Source organism: Microcaecilia unicolor, chromosome 7, assembly GCF_901765095.1.
Source record: "Microcaecilia unicolor chromosome 7, aMicUni1.1, whole genome shotgun sequence".
NCBI classification, from domain to species: Eukaryota; Metazoa; Chordata; class Amphibia; order Gymnophiona; family Siphonopidae; genus Microcaecilia; species Microcaecilia unicolor.
In genome coordinates this window covers 115031511-115052567 of record NC_044037.1, presented here as the reverse complement: position 1 = coordinate 115052567, position 21057 = coordinate 115031511, and the positions used below count along the sequence as shown (strand labels likewise).

Below are 21057 nucleotides of genomic sequence, written 5' to 3'. Positions count from 1 at the left end.
GAGTGCTGTATTTTTTAATGCTGTTTTGATAAATGTTCAATGAAGACTTCATACAACTTAAAAAAGTGGAAAAAAAATCCAAGTGCTCGTCCTTTTTTTTTTTTTTTTAACAAAACTATTAGTGGGATTTGAACCTGCCACCTCTGGATTACAAGACTGCTGCTCTAACCACTCAGCCACAACTGTACTTACTTGGATGTCCCTCCCTTACTTCCAGGTCTCTCAGCTGAGTGAAGCACGGCCAAAAAGGACATTTTTATTATTGCGGTGGGGGGGGGGTGGGGGGGGGAGGCTGCCCAAAATGGACTTTCTTTTTTTTTTTTGAAGCAAAGCTTTATTAAAAAAAAATCAAACAGGCTCCGATGCTGCAGGCTGTTTTTTGGACATTCAACCCCGCAATAATAAAAACGTCCTTTTTGGCGTTTAGCGTCCATAGCGCTGTGATTGGCTCAGAGACTTCCAGGGCTCTCAGCTGAGTGAAGCACGGCCAAAAAGGACATTTTTATTATGGCGGGGTTGAATGTCCAAAAAAGAGCCTGCAGCATCGGAGCCTGTTTGATTTTTTTTTTTTAATAAAGCTTTGCTTCAAAAAAAAAAAAAGTCCACTTTGGGCAGCCTCCCCCCTCCCCTCCCCCCCCCCCCCCCCCCCCCCCCCCCCCCGCAATAATTAAAACGTCCTTTTTGACCGTGCTTCACTCAGCTGAGAGACCTGGAAGTAAGGGAGGGACATCCAAGTAAGTACAGTTGTGGCCAAGTGGTTAGAGCAGCAGTCTTGTAATCCAGAGGTGGCGGTTTCAAATCCCACTAATAGTTTTGTTAAAAAAAAAAAAAAAGGACGAGCACTTGGATTTTAAGTTGTATGAAGTTTTTATTGAACATTTATCAATAAAGTGACGAGCACTTGGGCAGTTTTTCGGGTGTAGAACGGCCATAATGGCCGTCCATGACGAGCACTTGGCCGTTTTAGCCCCCCGATTTTTTTTTTTTTTACATTTTAATAATTTTTTTCAATCTCGCGCAGCCCCAACGAGAGGTACAGACCGAGATCTCATTAGATTTTCCAGTGTTTTCCACCGTTAAGGCAATCGGAAAAGGTTAGTGCATCTCATTACAATAGGGTTTCTACACGATTTGCTCATCTGCATTTCGTTTTCGTTAGCTGCTAAGAAAAAAGTGTTTAGTGCATGCCAGGGTTTACTACTTGCTTGTTAATGGCTTGTTAAGGGCTCGTTAAGTTTAGTGCATCTGGCCCCAAGTGGGGCCTCACCAATGACTTGTAGAGGGGCATCAACACCTCCTTTCTTCTGCTGGTTATACCCTTCTCTGTGCAGCCTATCATCCTTCTGGCCATGGACGTCGCCTTGTCACATTGTTTTTTCACTTTTAGATCCTCGGACACCAACACCCTTTTTCTTTGGGAGTTTCTCTCAAATTAAGTAGCCTTAATTAGCTAGGCTGAAAGTGAACAATAGCAGAAACTCCCACATATGTCCAGAAGTTTTTTTTTTTTGAAAGATTTGGAGTAATCTTTTTGAAATAATCAGCATGAGACATAGTTATTGAGTCATCTGTGTAGCTCATTGAATTTCTATGATCAAACAATGAGTTGCAGGTAAGCAATTAATGCTTAATTTCTATTGCTGAGCAATGTTTATATTGACCTGAATGTGATGCTTTAAAGATGTGAAACGTTGTAGTCCAGCCAGCATACTTTACAACAAATTACACACATGCTTAAAATTCCTATACTGAAGAACTTACAGCAAAGCTAACTAGACTTGCCTGGGTGACCCCACAGATATTTAGTATAGCCACAATATAGATGCATGAGTTAAATGTGCCTACACTGGAGACCCAGCATATACAGGTTTGGTAAATCCTAATTTAGAATCATAATTGAGATGACAGATGATAAAATGGTCATACTTGGGGTCAAAATCAATGGTAGAGCCAATTCTTTGATTTGTGATTTTTAGTTCACAGCCTGATCCTCTGAGGCCACATTCTCCCTTGCAATGCATGCGAGTTATCACTGGAATGGAATGGAAAAAGCACTTATTAGTGATGGTAATATCTCTCGTCCTCTGGTGTTCTCTGAAACCCATTTTCTCTTTTTGTCTCTCCTTTCCAGCATCTCACAGAAACTGAAACTTGTGGCAGAGGCTGGGCTGGGAGCTCCCATGATATATGATCTGATAGAGGTGAGAGCTGAGAAGAAAAAGGGCAAGGAGTTGGCTTTTACATTGGTTTTCCCAATTCAGTGTTCTTCAGGGCACATTAATAAGCTGTTAGTTTGTGGTTCAGTGTTTTATAAACTTTTGTAATTGAAGCTTTCTTGATATATTAATAAGACATCGCTAATCCACCTTTTTGCACGTTTGCTCATTCTTTAGTGACAAGCAGGTGCAACCAAGCCATATAAATGCATCCCTTGACTCTATTTTGTGCCAATGTGAGAATCTTTCCAAAGCTTTTGAGGCATATTTTGTGGTTTGTCTTGGGTACAGTGTCTCCAATTGAGTTCGTTTTGTGCATACCATGATTTGAATGAGCCTTCCTCCTGAGCTTCCTTCTGGAATGTATCAAAGTGCATTTGGAAGTTCTTTTTTTAATCAGGCTTTTAGTACCCACTATGATCGAGAATATTTATTTTGCAAATTTTCCTTTAATTGCATATCCTTTAGATTTAAGTACAAGATTTTTGGCATAGAAATAGTAGTATAATTATCTTCCTTTTTATTCTTGGGAGTCCATCTAACTTTTGATCTCCGAAGACAAGCAGGCCATATAATTCTCACATGAGGGTGACGAAGCCTGTTGCGGAAATGCTGCCCAGTGTAGTATCCATCTAAAGCCTTAAGGCAGTGCCCCCACCACACATGTGCAGGTGCCTTCCTGCCCAACTCACAAGTGCAGGACCAGCAGTCTTTCTACATCTGGTGTTGAAGAGAGGTTGCTCTTTTCAAGCAGCATGTTGGTTAAATAACTCTTCAGTTGCCTTTCCTCACAGGTTTCTTTTTTTTTGCCCTGTTTTCCTTCAAGCTTTCTTTTTTATAGAGTTATTACTCCACATAATTTTCTTAGAGTTTTTTCCCTCACTTTTTGGTTTCCTTTATTTTTTCATATGCAGAGGCCCTCTAGACCTGAGCTCGGGCTGGGTTACATTGACCTTTTTTTGGGTAAGCAGTCCCTTTTTTTCCTCACCATTGAGTCGTTTGATTTTGTTTTGGCCATTTTCCCTTCTATGTCATTTAAAGTTCCCAGTGACTTTAAGCACTGTAGCCGGTTCAATTAGACCATCTCTGGAGCTGACACCCATGCCTGGTATGTCCAGGGTTTGTGGCCAGACCGTAATCATCTAAACTGTGTTCTTTTTTGCGTATGCAGAAAATAACCCAAAAGTCCAGAGAGGCCCAAAAAGAGAAGATTTTTGAAGCCAGGTCCGATGTCGACGTCAGCATAGGTATCGGCCTTGGAGTCTGCACTGGCATTGGAAGCATTGATCCCTATGGCTGCCAGGCCCGAGTCTGACACGGGGAGTGAATGTGCATGGAATGGGTCTCCATCTCTTTCAATGCCAGCTGCTGTGCAGGTCCCCTGGGACCAGTCAGCATCTGACCCAACACCAAGGAGGTGTGTGGATTCAACGTCATACTTGTCAGCATTGAGGGCCTTTGATGCTCAGCATCGAGCGAAGGCCAAGAAGCACAAACATTGTTCCCCCTCAATGCACAGTACCGGGAGCTCCAGGACATTGAGGACCTTGGTACCTGAGAAGCAGCAGTGACGAGAAGAGCACTCCCCCATTGTTGTCCTGGTCCCTGGGACCCAGTTTCCTCCACGGCACTGACAACTCTTCAGGCTATCTCAGAATTGGCGCCCCAGCCTTTACAGATGTCGTCTCTCAATGAGCAGATCCAGGCCACACTCCAAGAGCACTTAGTGGGTTTTCTTCAGACGCAGAGTCCATTGGCACTGGGCCACTTCAACTAGCCATAATTTTACCTCTTCCTTCCTCTCAAGACCTTCAGCCTGTGGTGCAGTCACCAATGCCGGTGCTGCATGGAGCATTGGCAGCAACAGCTTCCGATGCTGGTACCCTTTCGACCTCTGTGGAGGAAACGTCACCGGAGTCTAGAGTCAAACCTGCATCTTGACGCCATTCCAGGCATGGACATGGTTCCTCTTGTCTAGTAGTAGTAGTCTGAGGCAAGCATAGACTTGGCCCTCCCATGTAGAGTACTTTGCTGACTCCAATTTGAACTGTTCGTGGGAGTTTAATAATCCAAGGTACTTCTCGGAGAAAGAGTCTTATGGAATTCCATCTGACCCCTCTCCTCCTGAGATGAGATGGAAATCTCAACCTGAGAGTCTCTCCTTCCCTTCTTTTGTTATGGAGATGGCGACTGCCCTCCCTATTAAGTTGGAGAAGGAGCATGAGCCCAGGGCTGAAATGTTTGAGGTTCTGGACTACGACTCTAGAGAGTCTGTGACTGTTCCTTTTCACAGGTCCTATTTAACTGCTAAACCCAGTACTAAATATCGGCGCTAACTGGCTATATTTTGTGATATTGTCTGTTAACCTCTATGCGCTAATCACGAGTATTCAGTGGAAATAACCAGTTATCTCAAGAAAAGGAACACATGGAGGATTACCGGATGAAAATGAAAGAAGCCAAGAGAGAGATACGACTGGCAAAAGCACAAGCGGAAGAACAAATGGCTAGAAATGTAAGGAGGGGTGACAAAATTTCTTCAGGTATATTAGTGAAAGGAGAATGACTAAAAAGGGAATTGTGAGACTAAAAGATACTGCGAACCGCTATGTGGAAAATGATGAAGAAAAAGCAAATGGAGTTCATAGGAGCCCTTCTAGACACGGTTCAAACGCGAGCCTTTCTTCCTCCAACACAAGCAAACACCCTGGTTGCCAATGCTGCTCATGTTTGCAACAACTGGCAGGTCACAGCTCACAAATGTTGTGGTTGTTGGGCCACATGGCCTCCACTGTACATGTTACTCCCATGGCATGTCTCCACATGCAATCTGCCCAGTAGACCCTAGCTTCCCAGTGGTCTCAGGCCACGGGGAACCTAGTGGATGTCATCTGAGTAACCCCAGAGCTGGTTCTATCCCTCCTCTTGTGAACAGTTCAGTTCATTTTGACTTTGGGGCTGCCATTCCAAAGTTCATCACTCCAAAGGGTGCTGATGACAGATGGGAGTGGGGAGCTCATTTAGATGGGCTTCAGATTCAAGGTCAGTAGTCAGCCAGGAAACAGATTTTACAGATCAATCTCTTGGAGCTCCGAGCAATTTGAATGCTTTAAAGGCTTTCAGAGTTTGGTTGCTGAATCAAATTGTACTCGTTCAAACGGACAATCGGATTATCAACAAGCAAGGGGGTACAGGATCTTACCCTCTGTTGTCAGGAACCCTTTGGGATAGTTCTTGGAGCCACGTACCTGACAGAAAAATTCAACAGGCTGGCCGACACACTGAGCAGGGTAATGTAACCTCTCAAGTGGTCTCTCAGCATGGGTGTTGCCTGTGAGATCTTTCAAGAGTGGGACGCTTCCTCGGTGGATCTCTTTGCCACTCGTTACAATCACAAAGACCCTCAGAACTGTTCTGGGCTCAGGTTACACAACAGAATAGTGTCACATGCCTTTCTCCTTCATTAGGGGACAGGTCTTCTGTATGCGTAGCCTCCCATTCCTCTCTTAGGGAAAACGCTGCTGAAACTCAGGCAAGACCAGGGAACCATGATCCTAACCACCCCATATTGGTCCAGGCAGATATGGTTCCCATTTCTTCTGGAGAATGAACTGTTTCTGACCCTCATCGCACAGAATGAGGGCGTCTCTTTCGCATCCCAACATCCAGCCTTTGGCCCTCAGGGCTGGATATTGAGAGCGTAGAATTTTCGTGCTTGAATCTCCCAGAGGGTGTCTTCAGGGTCTTACTGGCTTCTAGGAAAGGTTCTTCTAAGAGGTGTTTGCTATCTGATATGAGGGCAAGGCCCTAGATCCTCTCTACCCTGCACAGAACATGATTGAATAGCTTCTGCACATAGCCAAGTCTGATCTCAAGACCAACTCTGTAAGGATTCACCTCAGTGCAATTAGTCCTTACTATCATTGTGTAGAAGGTAAGTCCATCTTTGGATAGCCTCTAGTAATTCAATTCATGTAAGGTTTGCTTTTGTCAATGCCCCCTCCACCTGCTTCATGAGACCTTTATGTCATTCTTACCCAACTAATAAAAGCTCCTTTTGAGCAACTGAATTCTTGTCCTCTGAAATACTTGACCTGGGAGGTCTGGTTTTTGGTGGCAGTTACTTCAGCTAACAGGGTCAGTGAACTTCAGGCCCTAGTAGCGGATCCACCTTACACGGAGTAGTTCTCCGCACTCACCCTCATTCCTTCCTAAGGTGGTGTCTTGAGTTCCATCTTAACCAGTCAGTCATCCTGCCAACATTCTTCCCTAGACCTTGTCCCTAACTTGGTGAACGTGCACTTCACACCTTGGACTGCAAGTGAGCCTTGGCCTTCTACCTGGAGCAGACTATGCCCTATAGACAGTCCACTCAACTTTTTGTTACTTTTGATCCCAACAGGATGGGGTAGCCATCAGTAAATGTACTCTTTCTATTTACTAGCAGACTGCATCTCTTTCATTTATGCTGAGGCTGGGCTGACTCTGGAGAGCCATGTCACAGCTCATAATATCAGAGCCATCGCTGCTTCGGTAACCCACTTAAGATCAGCCTCCATCGAAGAGGTTTGCAAGGCTGCAATGTGGTCTTCAGTCCACAGGTTCCAAAGAAAACACCAGTGGTAAAGCACTGTATTAACCTCATATACAGTGACTTATATGTTCTAATCTTTACTGGTTCATTGGCTGCCACCTTCCTGTGTTATTAATGAATTATTAATGTACTCATCTTCAAAAACATTTTTCTAATCAGATCACCATAGAGGCTGTCTTCTTCGACTCGGCATGTGTTTCTCTAAATCACTTTATCAAGGAAATCCCCTAGAAATACAAAAAGATTATATCAACTTCATAACCCAAAACTTTTATGAAATATCAAATAGTACAATGTCACAGCTTTTAAAATTACCTCAATATTAGCCTCCACTCATCCCGCCGATAGTCACCAACTATGGACAAGATGGCAGTGGTGTGTTTCTAAAAACGTTTTATACTAACAGCTGATGGGAATCCAACCTATCCCAGGACCCATTAGATTAATGTCATCCATTCTTCCTCCATGTTAACCCACTAGGGGCCAATGTATTGTGTAAAACTCCATTCTTGTTCCCTATAATTGAGGGAGGAAACTATGAGCTTTTACTCAATTTTAGGGAACAAGAATGGATTTTTACACTGAATACAGTGGTTCCTAGTGGGCTTAACATGGAGGTAGAATGGATGATGTTAAAATGGGTCCTGGGATAGGTTGTTGTGTGTATGAAAGCCGTGTGTAGTGCAACTCTTCTGGCCATGCGCATAGCAGCCACGTTTACTGATTGACTACTATGCACATGCCCTGGCACTTTCCCTACCAAGCTGCATTCTGAACATCCATGCAGCTCATTTGCATGTGACGTTTTTTGAGAATCGCTCGCTATTTCCACCTCTGTAATTTTTACCTAGGCGGAAATAGTGAGTGGTTGTTTCCGGGGACTTTTATGCTTTTGCTGCACTGGGAATCGATAGCACAGCTTTGTAAAAGAGACCCTTAGAGAGTTTTGCTGCTCTTTTTCTGACCCAAGCTCCATAAAATGAGATCACCCCCATTCATGAGAGCTAATATCCTGCTGTCCTTGAAGAACACCTGTTAAAGGTAAGCAACTTTGCTTTCCCATTTAAAATATTTTTAATCCTATGTTTGTTGCTTGGGAACAGTTTCTTCAATTGGGTAGTTTTGCACGTGCTGTTTGTTTGTTTGTTTATTTATTTATTTATTTATTTATTTATTTATTTAGTAGGATTTATTAACCGCCTTTATGAAGACATTCACCATGACAGGAATGACTCTGGCTTAGGCGTGAGGTTATGTGGCGTATGATCTCAGTCTCTCAAATTTACTGCTAACGCTCACTGTTGTACTTATATTGTGCCAAAGAGAGCTTCTTTCTTGAGTTCATAAGATGTAACATGTATAGGCAACTTATCCAGGTGTGCAGTATGGGTTAGTTGCTGCCAGGGGCGTAGCCAACCCTCCAATTTTGGGGGTGCACATGGATGGACTACCCCCACTGCGTGCTAACCATACCTTTGCTGGTGGGAATACTAAGGTCCTGCCAGGCAAATAAATACAGTGCCCGAGCCACTCTCCTCCGCCTCAGGCTGCTTCCTTCCTGCAGACATCAGCTGCGTGCCTTCAGCCACTGATGCTGGGACTTCTCGCGCATACTCAGAGCTAGCAAAGGTAAAGGGGGGGGGGCTGCAATTCTGGAAGGGGCCTGAATCCAAAGTGGGGGAGGGAGCCCAGTCCCCCAAGGCACCCCTTCCCCCCCAGTGGCTACACGACTGGTTGCTGCTGTGCCAAAAGAATCCCCAAACTATTATTGTTCTTACACTTATGCTCATTGCTTTCATTCATTCTTGTCTTCTGTCTTCCTCATCTGCCTCTTGCTGTCATTCTGTAATCCTTCCCTTTATCTTCATGACTCCTTTCTCTTGTCTTTATAGAAGGGAAAAGAGATCCTGACTGATAACAACATTCCACATGGCCAGTGTGTGATCTGCCTCTATGGATTCCAGGTGAGAAGCTGTAAGACCAGCAATCAGCTGAGATAGTTTGATTGCATAACTGTCAGTATATAACTTCCCTGAACTCAGAACTTGGATTATAAGATTTCAGTGACAGTGATGTTAAAACTGAATTCTTTGTCCAGTGTCTCATATGTTCCTAATGTAAATAAGAGGAAATCTTGTGTGTTTCAGTGCATTAAAATGAAGATTTTCCATATACTACCACTTGAATTGTTTTACCTTCTATTTCATAATGTACGAAATCAGTCACTCAGGTGATGCATTCCACAAGCTAAATTATAAGAATACATATCAGAAAGCTCAATACCCCCCTTTTTTGTAATGGAATTTATTTCAATATAGGGACTAAACTAGATACTGAAGCTGTGGGGGAGGAGCAGTTATTTGTTAATGCAAACTACCTCAGAAATAATATATTAAAAAAAAACTGTTTGAGGTGAATTGATACATATAAAGAGTAACTACATGGAATTCTATCTGAAAGTTCTGCCTGCCTTGGGGTTTTCACTCATTCCTGTATTGTGGTATAGTGAATGCAGTTTGACTGCAGACTCCCTGCTACTTGTATTCATAATAGAAGGAAATCTGGGAGCAATTTACACATAATCCTCAGATACCTTCTCTTTCTTACACTGGTTTCACTCCTGATTTAGTTAGTGGGAGTAATTAATACTTACTCATGGAGAAATTCTGTGCCAAAAAGTGAAAATATTCTGCACACAGGTCAATTTTCAGCAGCAGTGACCACACTTTTTTAAATGCTGGCCACAATGCTAACAAAAATAAATTAAAAATACATATATTCAGCGTTGCTATATGGATACACAGTGGTTCTGAATATATGTAGTATGCAGTCATTGCCAACAGCTGTAGATGTAGGGACAATATTCAGCTGCTGTAGATATAGCTATAGGCAACCAGGTGGAGTCTCATATCTTTTGCACGAATATTCACATCACTCCCTTGGTGACTCTATTACCGTGCATATGTTTTAATCATCGACTAAAACCACCTCCACCCTGATGTTGTATCTTAAACATAACGTGCCCAAAATTGCAAACTTATGTGAATAAATATCCAAATATACAAAAGACACTTAGCTTATGGAGCAATTAAACTCCCTTATTCAGACTGGGTGTGTAGAGGCCCCGACAGTGCCTGTTTCGCTGTGCTTCTTCTGGGGGAACCCACACAATATTAGCCTGATGAAATAAATCATAAAATATATACAGTGTCAATCTCATGTTCCCATTGCAAATCTTATTCAAAAAAATATATATCGTGGACTTACTGAATCGTGTCCACGATATATATTTTTTTGCATAAGATTTGCAATGGGAACATGAGATTGACACTGTATATATATTTTATGATTTATTTCATCAGGCTAATATTGTGTGGGTTCCCCCAGAAGAAGCACAGCGAAACAGGCACTGTCGGGGCCTCTACACACCCAGTCTGAATAAGGGAGTTTAATTGCTCCATAAGCTAAGTGTCTTTTGTATATTTGGATATTTATTCACATAAGTTTGCAATTTTGGGCACGTTATGTTTAAGATACAACATCAGGGTGGAGGTGGTTTTAGTCGATGATTAAAACATATGCACGGTAATAGAGTCACCAAGGGAGTGATGTGAATATTCGTGCAAAAGATATGAGACTCCTCCTGGTTGCCTATTGCGAATACTTTGAATGATTTTCTCCGATAAGCATTTTTTAGTAGCCTAGATTTCATTAGGAGTTAGTCAAGCCATCAAGTTTTTTTGTAGATATAGCTAAGCAGTTTAAGAATGCTTGTTTACAAGCCTAAATTAAACACTTAGCTGTACAGATAATGGCTGAATATCACTGCTGTACGTTTAGTTGGTCATTCTGCCTCAGCACTATCCATATAGGCCCCGATGCTTAGGAACAAATGCGGGCACTAGAGGCCATTAGTGCCATACTAGCACCCACATTTGCTAGCACTGAATTCTCAGAGGGCTCTAGCGTGAGAAACAACAAGTGTGCCCACCATCAGCACAAGTTAGCATGCTAATATATTGAAAAGCATGCAAATAGAAGACATTACGTATTCCCTCCGAAGATCATAAAACAGCACACTCCACAAGGGCGCCCGTATCATAGTAACATAGTAGATGATGGCAGAAAAAGACCTGCACGGTCCATCCAGTCTGCCCAACAAGACAACTCATGTGTGCTACTTTTGTGTATACCCTACTTTGATTTGTACCTGTGCTCTTCAGGGCACAGACCGTATAAGTCTGCCCAGCACTAGCCCCACCTCCCAACCACCGGCTCTGGCATAGACCGTATAAGTCTGCCTAGCACTATCCCCGCCTCCCACCACCGGCTCTGGCACAGACCGTATAAGTCTGCCCAGCGCTATCCCTGCCTCCCAACCTCCAGTCCCGCCTCCCACCACTGGCTCTGGCACAGACCGTATAAGTCTGCCCCGCACTATCCCCGCCTCCCAACCTCCAGCCCCGCCTCCCACTACCAGCTCTGCTATCCAATCTCAGTTAAGCTCCTGAGGATCCTTTCCTTCTGAACAGGATTCCTTTATGATTATCCCACGCATGTTTGAATTCCGTTACCGTTTTCCTCTCCACCACCTCCCGCGGGAGGGCATTCCAAGCATCCACCACTCTCTCCGTGAAGAAATACTTCCTGACATTTTTCTTGAGTCTGCCCCCCTTCAATCTCATTTCATGTCCTCTCGTTCTACCGCCTTCGTATCTCCGGAAAAGGTTCGTTTGCGGATTAATACCTTTCAAATATTTGAACGTCTGTATCATATCACCCCTGTTTCTCCTTTCCTCCAGGGTATACATGTTCAGGTCAGCAAGTCTCTCCTCATACGTCTTGTTACGCAAATCCCATACCATTCTTGTAGCTTTTCTTTGCACCGCTTCGATTCTTTTTACATCCTTAGCAAGATACAGCCTCCAAAACTGAACACAATACTCTAGATGGGGCCTCACCAACGACTTATACAGAGGCATCAACACCCCCTTTCTTCTGCTGGTCACACCTCTCTCTATACAGCCCAACAACCTTCTAGATACAGCCACCACCTTGTCACACTGTTTCGTCACCTTCAAATCCTCAGATACTATCACCCCAAGGTCCCTCTCCCCATCTGAACCTATCGCTGCAAACCCTACATTAGCTTGGAGCTGGCGTAAGGGTGCAGAAGAGGCCAGGAGAAGGTTCCCTCCCCTCCTCCCAGCGTACAACTTCACTTTGGCTCGGGCACAAAAATTTCACCTGCTCACAGCCAATCAGCTGCTTCCCAAATCAAAGGATGGAGCAGCAGTTGGAGCAGTGCAAGCCCTGTGTGCAGCAGCCCTTGGCAGCTCTTTTTCACTACCTGGTCTCCTGCTAAGCCCCGCATGGAGCCCCTGATGCAGGTGGTGTAAGGAGAGAGGCAATCAGCAGCTCTTCCTCCTCCTATCCTCCCCCCCATCTGAAAAAAAAAATCCTATGATTATTAGTAGCATTAGAGGAGATTTATACCTTCCAGTCAAGTTGGAAACCGGCACCTCTTCCTCCTCCCCCTCTGGCTCTGCTTAATGCACTACTCTTGAGACCACGCACCAGACACTATCTTCCTGCTGAACTCCCCATTGCTCAGCGCTATTAGCGCTTCTATATTTGCATCTGATTAGCTTTGCACATTAGGGAGTTGTTCTGAAGCACTGTTCTGGCACAATTTCTCCAGTGCTGTTCAGTACATCGCCGGAGTTTTGAGCATCAGGGCCATAGTGCTGAAGTGATGAGAAGGATTTTTGCTGGCACTATCCAGATAATGCTATTGAAAATCCATGGATAGAGAGGACTTATACGTTTAATATTCACTGTTGTTAGTCCGCTTATTTTATTTGTCAGAGTAACACAATATGGTCACTGTCTTTGAGTAGAAATTTAACTTAAACTAAAATACAGAGAAATGAAGCACACACAGATGCAGGTCAAAATCCATGGATCAGGACAAAATCAGTCCTATACATGGTTGATATCATCTAACACAGAAGAAGTCCTCAGTCTTTTTCTTTCCATGGAATGAATTGGATGCCTACTAATGTAAGGAAACTATTTTTTATTATTTGTCATAAGGCTGTCTGAGTTCAAGATTTTTCTTTCAAAATTCTTTTTTTTTTTCTTCTCTTTTGAAAATTCCCCCTTCATCTTGGCAGACTCCATTTGCCCCACAGTGGCTGACAAAAGCCAGGCAGTATGTTGCCAGGTGTTTAAACTAAATCATCACAACAAAGCTCAAAGATATATTTAAATACATTTTTATCCCAAATGAGGCTGATTTAGTCCTGCTTGTCCATGGAGCAAGTAAAGGTGCTTATCTGTAAGTGGTGGTCTTTGTGGACATCAGGATTAATCAGTCACACGTATTCTCTCTTCTTCTTGGAGTTCCAGAATTTATTTTTTTTTGTTTAGTTTTGACTAATGGGGCTGTTCAAGCTCAAGCTATCATGTATTTCATCTTCAGCCATCAAATGATATCACCCACGTATGTGAACACATTTATCCTTCTAAGAAAGCAAAAAGGCAGACGATCTGCAAACTCCAAGACGGAAAATAAACAAAGCAGATCGTTAAGAAAAAATATAATGTGTTTGGCTGATTTATATATATAATTTTTGGTTTTCATTAATAAATTATATTTTTCTTAACGATCTGCTTTGTTTATTTTCCAAATTTATCCTTCTATCCATGGAGAACACCAAATACAGGTAAGCAGCTTTGTTGTTTTGTTGTATGAAGTCCACCAGGAGTCAGCCTGTCTACACTACTCTTTTTCTACTTTTACCCATCCTGTTAACCTATCCCTGCCACACATACTCCCATATCCAGTTACTTTTTCTTTCCTCTCTTTCTATGCCCATGTCTGCCGTGTTTTTTTGGCCCTCTTGGCCCATTGCTGTCATTTCTTTCAAACCTTCCCCACCGGCCTTGATCAACACACTTCCCACTAGTTGTTGCTCTAATCCATTCCTTTCCCTCTTTAGTCTATTCCCATCACTTTGTTCCCCTCCCCAATCCTTACCTAATAATCTCTTAACACTTTCCATCCTATTACTACCATTTGATCCCTCCCAACCCATTTATGCCACTAGCACTTATCCCTTCCCAGACCATCATCACCACACTTGCTCCCTCCCAAGAGCATATCCACCACTTTCTCTCTCCCCACCAAGCCTGTCCCTCTCACACATATTGCCACACTCTTTACCCTCACTGCCTCTTTCTGTAATTGTCTCACCCTAAATCTGTCCATACCAGTTGAGCTTAGCACTTTTGTATTCATTGCTACCACTTTGTCTCCTCCAAGCCATTCCAATCATTGGCTTGTTCCATCTAGTCCTTTGTAACCACTCGCTCTCAACCACTTTCAACTACTCCCTCTCATGCGGTATTCTTCTCCATGCCTGCTTCACTACACTCGCTCTCCCCAACATGCACATTAGATTGCCCTACAGTCTGTCCCTATTAATGCCCACACTCCTCCATTCCCTCCCCCTTTCCAAACTAGTCCCAACAAGCAGCATCTCTTGTAGCAGGGGCAGCTCTCATCTCTTTCTAGTGATGCTTGTGGCTCGCTGCTGCTGCTTCCTCCTAATTTCCTAATTTCTGAGCTGCTTCCTCCCCCCCCCCCCCCCCCCCCCCCCCCCCCACTCTCATCTTAAATGTTACAGATAAGGGAATTCTATGAGATCATGTATTATGTAGTGGTGCATGCATAATTCCTGAAGAGTAAATGCTAGATTGATTATAATGAGTAGAACGTTTGTGATCAACTCCCATATTCAAAGGTCATATTTAACAACGAATAAAAATAGGCAAAAATAAACTAAATAGTCTACAAACTTATCTTTGCCCAATGCTTTTAGCTTCTGAATGGGAAACCAGGGGCAAATTTTAAAGACCAAGAATGAGGTTACTTTTGCTTTGAAAATTAGTAAAAAATCATTGGATAAAGAGAACATATGGTCTTTGTTTCAATGTGGACAGTTTGTGAATTCTCCCACCTTACCCTCCTCTCTCTATCACCTGTCTCTACCTACCCATCCATCCTTCTATTATGTTATACTTAATTTCCTACTTTACATAACAAAATTCTGTGTTACCTATTACTATGTAAGCCGCATTGAGCCTGCTTTTAGTGGGAAAGTGCGGGATACAAATATAATAAATAGATCCAGGTGTACTAAGCATTTTTGGTGTAGACCAAAAAAAATTGAAAAAAAATTATTTTGTACATATGGCACATAATAAGTTAAAGATGTTTTTTCTAGAAGAAATAGAAATAATAGAAATATTCATGTATCTGTCAGGTGGTATCATTTTATATAGAATATAAAAACTCAGGGGCAGGCACTTAACAAAGAAGTCTGAGGAAAGGAAGCTGAAATGGGATGCAAGAATGTATTTCCTCAAATGGTGATGAACATGTGGAATATCTTTTCAAGAGACAGAGTAGGAACTATATCCATGAGAGAATTTAAAAAATGCTTGTGGTAGGCAAAGATGGCTTTAAGGAGAACAGATGTGCTGCAGCACAGGAAGTAGATATAAATGGGAAGACCTGGTGGATTAAGTCATTGTAATTTGTTTCTAACTGGAAGCAAATTAATTTTAAAAAATGCTTTCTCAATTTATAGAAAATCTTTCAATCTGACACGTGAAGGCCCATTTTAGAAAGACTGTGTATATGAATTAAATATTGAAATCCAAGTATGTATATTTGGGGGCATTATGTTTAAAGAGCAGGTCTGCACATATAGGCACAGTGTAAAATTGACACATCTGTCTCCCCCTGAATAAATGAAAAAAAAAAATTGCAAACGGTAGATATGCCTATATGTGTCTGAAATAGAGAAACATAAACTTGTAAAAGAGGCCTGCTGCTCAATGGAAGAAAAGACATGCAAGTTATGGCAAAATGAGGATGCATATGCATCCTTCCCCATTCACATATACTTGTATGTTGAATGGGCCTCCATTGGTAATTTGCAGGTGTTGACACCACAAGTCTGTAACATATACACATGTAAAATGCTTATGTGCGTTGCAAGGTGACTAACACCAGTACGTGCACTCCTCCTGCATAGTTTGCGGCTGCAAGCATGTGTTCTGGTCCTACACAGCATTGCATCCTCTCTCATCCACTCATTGTACATAAGCATGATAACTGCCAGAAGGGAACAGAACATCTCACAGGAAGTGAGCAACATCTTGGCAATGTTTATGATAGCTAATGAGGCCTCGTTCTTCAGGCTGAGTTGGAGATAGGCACCCCATAGTGCAGCCAGAAGGTTCTAGGGGTGAATCCAGATGATCCTGGCAAAGTAAGATGCTATGTGTGCTCCCATGCCCCCCCCCCCCCCCCCCCCCACAACAGGGAAACGTTAGCACAGGAATGCCACTTAAGAGGACGGCACATAGACAACAGTATGGAGAGACATCACACCTGCATGATTAGGGAGTGAAAAACCTTTCTGTTGTGGTATATGGGCTCCCACCCTCTTGTGGATAATGTGTGCAGTCATGGAGTCGACCACAGGAAGGGTGGTTATTGGGCTGTCTTATAGAACTGGGTTATTGTTTGGTGCTTCTGCTGCACTGTGTGAGGGAAGGCAGTATAGTTGTAGGTTTGGATGAGAGAGGCTGTGAAGAAATGGTTGATGTATTGTGAGGGGCCTGACTTGAGGCCCACAGTGACAGCTAGTACAGTCTGTAAACTGCTAATGGTGAAAAAGGCTAGGACAGAGGTGACTTTTAGGTAAACCAGCCAGTGTGGTGGAATAGATCAGTGTTTCCCAAGTCGGTCCTCGAGTACCCCCTTGCCAGTCATAATGAATTTGCATGAAAGAGATTTGCATACAATGGAAGCAGTGTATGCAAATCACTCGTGTATATTCACTGTGAATATCCTGAAAACCTAACTGGCAAGGGAGTACTCCAGGACGGATTGGGGAAACCCTGGAGTAGAGGAGAGGCTTTAGTTCCTGCAGGGATGATGGATGGCAGCCTTCTCCAAGGGGAACCTAGTGAGGCACTGATCATCTGTGAGATCTAGAAACTAGATCCTGGACCCATATATCCTGTGATAGGGATGCTTCCTGGTTGCCCTCCCTTCCTCCCCTCCGTATATATCTTAGGCAGTAGAGCCTGCACAGCTCAGTAGTGCAGGTGTGACATCAGTCCTGTCTCTCTCTACCAGCAATCTTATCAGCACACACGCACATACACTATGACAGCGTCCCAGGGGCATAGCCAGACCTCGGCGGGATGGGGGTCCAGAGCCCAAGGTGGGGGGGCGCATTTTAGCCCGCCTCCCCCAGCCGCCGACCCTCCCCGTCACTTTCAACCCTCCACCGCCGCAAGGTACCTTTGCTGGCGGGGGTCCCCAACCCCTGCCAGCCTTAGTCTTCTTCTACACCGGTCTCCGGCACGTTCGCTGATCTGTACTGTGAGTCCTGCCATCCTGCACGTTTCTTTAAAGGAACATGCTGGACATCAGGACTCACAGCACGGATCAGCGAACGTGCTGGAGACCAGCGCTGAAGAAGACTAAGGCTGGCGGGGGTTGGGGACCCCCGCCATCAAAGGTACCTGGCGGCGGCGGGTCGAAAGTAGCAGGGGAGCGTCGGTGGGGTAGAAAGTAGAGGGGGCCAGACTAAATCTGTGGGGGCCCATGCTCCCTTGGCCCCACCTAGCTAAACCCCTGGTCCCAAGGAAGCTAGGACTGAGACAGATGCACAGAGAGTAAGTGAAGCTGGGGGCCATTGGCCAGTAGGGCACGGACAGACAGACACTGACTTGGGCAGGTTAGGCTCCCAGATGAGGGTTGAAGGGTGACGGGAGAGGGGTGCAGAAAGGGTTAGCAGGGAGACAGAGGAGAGTTACAGACAAGAATAGCACACAATGCAGGGCGGAAAAGGTTTGGAAACCAGACCTCGGTGGACAGAGATATAGTTATAGTTAGCTCATTTATAGCCTGCTCATGCTTAAAAAAAAAAAAGTTCATAGCGGGTTACAAGCTGCGTGTATGATAGCAGTAGGTTTACCCTTTTTTTTTTTTTTTTTTGGCAACCACAAAAGCACTTTTTTTGGACGGGCATACCTGTATTGCAGCTCCCTGCCTCCCGCTGCTGGAAAGAAGTAAGAAATACCTCTCTGCTGCTCTCCGCTCTTCTGTGAGGAATCAGCAGCATCAGGGCTTGGTTCCACCCCCAGCTGTTCCTCCTGCTTCCTTCTATTGGCTGACTGACATCCTAGAATACCCATCCCCTGAAGATGGACTCTCATTGGCTGGCTGCTGTCCCAACTCCTCCTCCCTGTAGGACTTTCCTGATGACATCACTTTAGAGCTGTGAACTGATTGGATCCGAACTTCCTGGTGTCCCCCTCCAGTAATGAGTGGACAGGACATCCCAGGCTGATGCTGTCCAATTGGTTTAGCCCCTCTCTGTAGAGGGGGACACCAGGAAGTTCAGATCCAATGTAATTGTAAAATGTAATTTGAAAAAGAAACATATGACATGGCTTTCATAAACGCAAAGAAGCTGCGTGTAAGCTGGTATACTTTTTTGTTTCGTGCTCCATCTTCCCTGCCTTTTTTTCTCCCCTTCTCCTACTTGCGATAATGAAGAACCGGCAGGTCCACACCTCCCGTTAAAATTTCCATGGTAAAGGTAGGGACTGCCTTTGTGCATGAGGTCGGAAACGGTAGTGCATCACATCGCATTCACATTATAATAGTAATTAGCTCATTTGCATTCCGTTTTCGTTAGCTGCTACCGTGACAGGGAAATGGCTCGGAGAACCCTTTTGTGCATGTCCCGGTTTACTACTTCGCGCTAAACTGGCTAGAATTAGTTTAAAAACCACATTGCTGGCTCGTTAAGTTTAGTGCATCTGGCCCTTAGTCGTATCAGTAGTAAATTGACCCTTTACTGACTTTTGTCTGTCTGCAAATATTTGTTTTACAACTTGCAAGTTCTCCGTTCTGTTTTTGTTTTATTCTTTTATTTTTTTTATTTTTGTTTTTACGAGTTTTGTACCACACCATAATGGTATCCAAATGTGCAGGCTATAAATGTTGCAAATAAATTCTAGAGTAGTAAACAGAACAGGCAGTAAAGCTAAAGTCAAGTCAATCAAAAGCAGAGGACTGAAGAAAATAATCCAGGTGCAGAAGGGTTTGGATGTGAAACCATATCTTCTTACTAGGTTTTTTTTTTTTTTCCATACATCTGAGTCTATATCATTTCCAAAACCCAGTAACCTTTCTCCCTCTCTCTCACCTAAAGTAGTAGTTCATTGACACTTTGCAAATCCAAGCTCAAGGCAGGTTACAATTTAGTTACTGCAGTTGTTTACCTGCTCAAGGGGGCTTAAACTTGCATTTTTGTCTTTACCTTTCTGGACTCCTTTTGATTCCAGGGACATTTTCACCTGTTCTGTATCGGCCATTAAACTACCATAAACTCGTATGCTCTGTTTGCAGCAAAATGAAGCTTTCACCAAGACCTCATGTTACCATTACTTCCACTCTCACTGCCTGGCTTGTTATGTCCAGAACATGGAGGAAGAACTCCAGCGTAAACAGAAGAAAGAACAGGAACAGCATTATGTGGCTGGGCTGCAGGAGGTAGTGCTGCTGACGGATAAGTAGCATGAATACATAGGGCAAAATGAAGAGAAGCATGCATAAAGCCCTTTTTGTTCTCTCTGCTCCTTCTCCTCCCTCTATGTTTTCTTCACCACTTTCTGGTCCTTCATCGCTGTCTCTTCTGTCCTCATTTCTGTAGCTTCTTACACTTTTTGTCATTCCTTGAACTTTCTCTCCTATTTTTGTTTTCCTTCCTATCCTGTTGTTTTTTTATTTCGTTTAGTTTTCTTCTCCTTTTCTTGCATTTTCTTACTACCCTTATTTCCTTCCTTTATCCATTCCGTCTTTTGTACATCTTATGTTTCTTTCACTGGCACGTCATCTCTCTTCCATCTAATCTTTTAGGTGTGTCTCCCTCTTGCCCTTTTCATTTCTTTTCATATCTTACAGCTTAATTTCCCAGCATGTTTCCTGTGTTTTTAACACTATAAATTTGCAAAACGAGAATGATAACCTGCTGGCATTTTCTTCTTTCTCTTCAGGGAACTGGGGTGCATTGCCCCGTCTGTAGGGAGCTGCTGACCTATGACCTTGCCGCTCTCAAGGCTGCTCCTGCACCACATCAACCACTGGTAAGGAAGTGAGAACTAAGTAGGGAGAAAGAGGGGACAAGAAAATGAAGCTATTTGTTGAGTATTGGATGCAAAGAAAAGCATGTCTTTCATTCATGCTTCTAAATATTAAAATGACAACTCTTAAATCTTACTGTTTTGTTGTCATATGTATAATTTTTTTTTAATTGAAGAGATGCACCCTTTATTATTGCCACACTTTCCCAGAGTGTCTCTTCAGTTGTCCATGTTATAGTTATGCTTCACATCCAGTTCAATGTCTTCATTGGTTCTGATAACAGTGAGTACAAAGGTACCTCCTGATTTTGTATAGATTTATGAAAAGCTTTGGAAATATTCATAATTGCCTTTGGGTCTCTCGTTCTTTTTCCCCATGCTAGGAAGAATACTGTCCTGATGCCCAGACAAAGCAGCACCAGCAAGAACTGCTACAAATTTACAAGCGGCAGCAAGCAAAGGGTGGAATTATTGATCCTGAGGCAGAGAAGAACCGATACTTCTTCAGCTTGCAAACGGTAAGAGACAGTGTGCTGCTGGCTATCAGGGTCTCATTGATAGCTTTTCTTTATAATTACATTTATATTTATTTTATTTAAATTTAGCTCATGCCTTTTTAGTAGTATTTCGAAGCAAGTTACATCCAGGTACAGTTGAATAGTGACACTCATCAATGGAGAGTCATAGTCATCAGCAAGGGCATGATCTATGCAGCACATTAAACATCTTATATCAAAAGACAAGGCTTATTTTTTAATTTGGCATCAATTGTTAAGATTGAGCAAGACCTACAACAGTCTTCGACTCCTCCAGATGAGAAATCAAGCCAATTCTTTTGTTCTTAGTTTTCAGAGTTAGCTGAAAATGCTTTTCAAGATACTTTTAAGGAGTATCCCTTTTTAAATATTGTCATTTTTGTAGCTTTGACGTGACTTCACTCCCACTGTAGGGAGGCTGATGCTGCCTTCGTTATTTCTCTGACTCCATTAGATAGTTCAGATACAT

At 43.3% G+C, this 21057-nt stretch overlaps 1 protein-coding gene across 2 annotated transcripts in view; it reads left to right on the top strand.

The window, feature by feature from the left end:
• Positions 1–21057, top strand: part of RNF25 (ring finger protein 25) — a 111087-nt gene that overhangs the window by 77370 nt on the left and 12660 nt on the right. For both annotated transcript variants that reach the window (XM_030208995.1, XM_030208996.1), the window contains exons 5-9: positions 2132–2201; positions 8703–8774; positions 19319–19462; positions 19966–20055; positions 20436–20570. In XM_030208995.1, coding sequence (XP_030064855.1) covers positions 2132–2201; positions 8703–8774; positions 19319–19462; positions 19966–20055; positions 20436–20570 — 511 coding nt within the window. The remainder of the gene's footprint in view (positions 1–2131; positions 2202–8702; positions 8775–19318; positions 19463–19965; positions 20056–20435; positions 20571–21057) is intronic.